General features: G+C 38.6%; 1 protein-coding gene across 3 annotated transcripts in view; it reads left to right on the top strand.

Annotated features, from left to right (window-relative positions):
• The window catches only part of LOC107718453 (transcription factor Sp3-like), an 11,732-nt gene extending 8,678 nt beyond the window's left edge, over nt 1-3,054 (top strand). For 2 of the 3 annotated variants that reach the window (XR_001637413.1, XR_001637412.1), the window contains exons 9-10: nt 460-2,314; nt 2,354-3,054. Coding sequence is in view for 1 of the 3 variants with exons in the window: in XM_016525531.1 (XP_016381017.1) it covers nt 460-779 (320 nt within the window). In the remaining 2 variants the exon portion in view is untranslated. Of the gene's footprint in view, nt 1-459 lie in introns of all 3 variants that reach the window. The other variant, XM_016525531.1, reaches the window with a different exon arrangement.
• Nucleotides 3,055-3,432: the final 378 nt, after the last annotated feature.

The following is a 3,432-nucleotide window of genomic DNA, read 5'->3' as shown; positions in this document are numbered from 1 at the left end:
ATTAGGATATTAGGTAAAGATCATGTTCATGAAGATATTTTGTAAATTTCCTACTGTAAATATATCAAAATTGCAGTTTTGATTAGTAATATACACTGCTAAGAACTTCATTTGGACAACTTTAAAGGCGATTTTCTCAATATTTTGATTTTTTTGCACCCTCAGATTCCAGATTTTCAAATAGTTGTATCTCACCCAAATATTGTCCTATCATAAAAAACCATACATCAATGGAAAGCTTATTTATTCAGCTTTCAGTTAATGTATACATCTCAATTTTGAAAAATTGACCCTTATGACTGGTTTTGTGGTCCAGGGTCACATATAAGTTTCCTAAAATTAGTATCTTAAATTGAGCTTTTGGAGCTGGCTTCATGTCGAGATCTCACTAGTTTTTATAACAGCTTCTATCTGTTCTTTTTCTTATTTCTTTTTCAATGCTTATTTTACCATTAACAGGAGAGAAGAAGTTTGTGTGTTCAGAGTGTTCGAAGAGATTCATGCGCAGCGATCACCTGGCCAAGCACATAAAGACGCATCAGAACAAGAAGGGAGGGGGCGGAGCCGTGGTGGCCAGCATGGGCGGAGCCATGTCCTCGGACAGCATCATCACGACGGGCGGCACCACACTCATCCTCACCAACATCCAGCCCGGCACCATGCAGGGCCTGGCCACCGTCAGCGCTACCGTCAACACGTCTAGCTCACAGGACCTGCTGAGCACAGCCGAGATTCCTCTGCAGTTAGTCTCTGTGTCTGCCGGGGACGTGGCCGAGTGACGGCGGGACGGCTGTGGAGACCACGCGTGAAGAGGACGAAACGCTGCTCTGGGATGCAGCTGAAAATTCTGTCGGACTGCCAAGGTTTCTGTACAACATCACATCCTCTTCTCCCGCAACCTGAGACTTCATTTTGACTACATCGATTCCACGCTCACGCATATACCTTGCTTTTATACCTTTACATATTTACCCTCCTTTACGTAAATATGTATATTTACGTAAATGCATATATACATATATATATATATATATATATATATATATTTTACAAATATAGAATTATTGGGGGTTTTGTTCGTCTTTTTATGAGGGAAGCATTATTTCTTGTTTTCACATACAACACTGAAATGCCTTATATTGTATTATAAGCTGTCGTGTACAAATCTCGAGTTCTTCATGGGTGTCAAGCGTCTGTTTCAGTGTGTACTTGTTGGAATAGGAATAATCATGTTGTGTAAAGAATGCAGCGGTGGTGACAAACGGGTGGCTGATGTTAAAGGAAGCAGCTTAGCCAAAAGTGAAAATCCTCACATTATCTATTTCCCCTCCATTATGGCATTCCAAACTTCTGTGGGTTCTTTGAGGGGAAAATTGATTTCTTTCCACGTCTGTCAAGCTCCAGAATGGACAAAAACTCCATCAGAATAGTCAATGTGACTCAGATGCTGTATTCTAAATCGTGTGAGAAACAGACCCAAAATGCAAGCTTTTATTCAGTGAAAGTCATCTCATCAGCCCCATAACTGTTCCTCCTCACACAAAGCTTCAGAAGACTGGGAATGTAGCATCTTCAGTCTGAACTAGTTGTCGTGGAGCGGGGGAGTAAGTAATGGCAGAATTTCCATTTGTGGGTGAGCTGTTGCTTCATTTTAATTATAGGTCGTAAGTGATATTCGTGGTGTAAGTTCTCCATACGAGGAGGAAGATGTAAAACATGAACTTCAGAGAGAAGCCTGCCAGTGTGCTCTTGGGAGTCATGAAGGTGTCCAATAGTGTCTTTACATGTCCTCATAAAAATGCATTTGATTTATTTTATGTAGTTTTATTCTGTGTAGGGAAACCCAGGCCCAACAAAGGGGAAAAATATGAAACAATCATGTAATTAAAAGCATTTTATGTATCGTAATTCTCAAACCTCTTGGAGTTGATCAGATCTTTCAATATGAGTTTGTTGCGAATGAAGTCTTTTTTTAAGCAAAATGATATTTATAATACATTGTAACTTGGATTTGTGGTGTCCACAACTGCTTTTCTAAGGAAAAAAAACTCCCTTCGGCTTTACTTTTTTTTTTAAGAACTGGACTGTAATCAGCATCAAGAATCATTTGTATGAAATGAATCGGTTTGTAGTTTGCCAAATTGAATTCGCACTCTGATAAAATAGAGAGAAAACTCTTGGTTTATGTCTGATGGTTTGCAGCATCTGTACTATGTGTTTCAGGACCAAACGAGCAGCTCTTGAGTGTCTGGCGTCAATCTAGCAGTGCTGTGTCCAAATACTGCGGCCACCTTCAGTAACCGCCTATTGGGATGTATTAAAAAGCCAGAAGCGTGGTGGGACGGTGTCCGAGCCTTTTACCTTTTGCGGTCAAATCACTGCCTAACCATGTGATGCTGCAGGTGACGCTCACGGTGGTCAGTATGTAGGTTTTGAATTCCCTCTCCTTCGTTTGCTTACTGTATTGCCGTGAGTCTGACGCCTTTAATCACAGAGAGCGATTGTCCTCATAGGAGTTTGATAATGAACGTTTTGGAAGGAGTTCACAAGTTCTTTTATTTGAATACACTGCAGGTCATCAGGGAGGATGCACTCATTTGCTGTCAGTCCATGTACAAGTATGGCTTTGTTTCCACTTGGTACTGTACAATTATTCTCCGCTTATCTGTTTTTATTCCTTTAGCTAATCATGATTTTCATGTCTCTTTAACTACCAATTTTGAGTACCATTGCCAATTTTTGTGTTGGGGATTTTCCCGTAGCCAAGTTCGTAACGATCAGGAGTTTGATTGAAAAGGTCCAGCAGGGTTAATGGCAGATAATGAAACACTTATTTTGTTTTCTGATTTGATGAGGGTTGTTCTGTCACAGTGATTTTTTTTTTAGTCTTTTCCTAGTTTGTGAAGTCTAATTTGATTTTGTTCATTATAAATAGCATCTTAACATGTCACTTCTATTTTTATTTTGGTCATTTTTCCAAGAAAGCTTCGGATTATTGTACAATGCCCACTTTTGAGGGCAGCTGTTTATTTCACACTAAAATGACTAAACATATTCCTGTGCTTGTCAGTTGTCTTATTCTCACAGAACACTGATGCACAATACTTGCACACAACAGAGAAAAAAATGGATAGTTGACCAATAAAATCCAAGTTTTTACCCCCATCATCACACAAAAATAAAATGGTATGGGAAGTTGTACACTACTGTTCAAAATTTTGGTAAAGTATGATTTTTTAAATTATTTTTTTAGAAAAAAAATTCAGCAGGGGACACATCAAGTTGTGTTCTTTTAAAATGTATATTCGTCAAAGAAATGTATCCCAGTTTCCACAAAAATATTAAGTAGCAGAACAGTTTTCAATATAAGGAATATAAATAAGAAATATTTCTTTCTGAATTCTTTTCTGAAGGATCATGTGACTGAAGACT

The sequence above is a fragment of the Sinocyclocheilus rhinocerous genome, unplaced genomic scaffold, assembly GCF_001515625.1.
Source record: "Sinocyclocheilus rhinocerous isolate Xijiao unplaced genomic scaffold, SAMN03320098_v1.1 scaffold2077, whole genome shotgun sequence".
NCBI lineage: Eukaryota > Metazoa > Chordata > Actinopteri > Cypriniformes > Cyprinidae > Sinocyclocheilus > Sinocyclocheilus rhinocerous.
The sequence above is the reverse complement of the archived record's forward strand: the minus strand, read 5'-3'. Positions and strand labels throughout refer to the sequence as shown.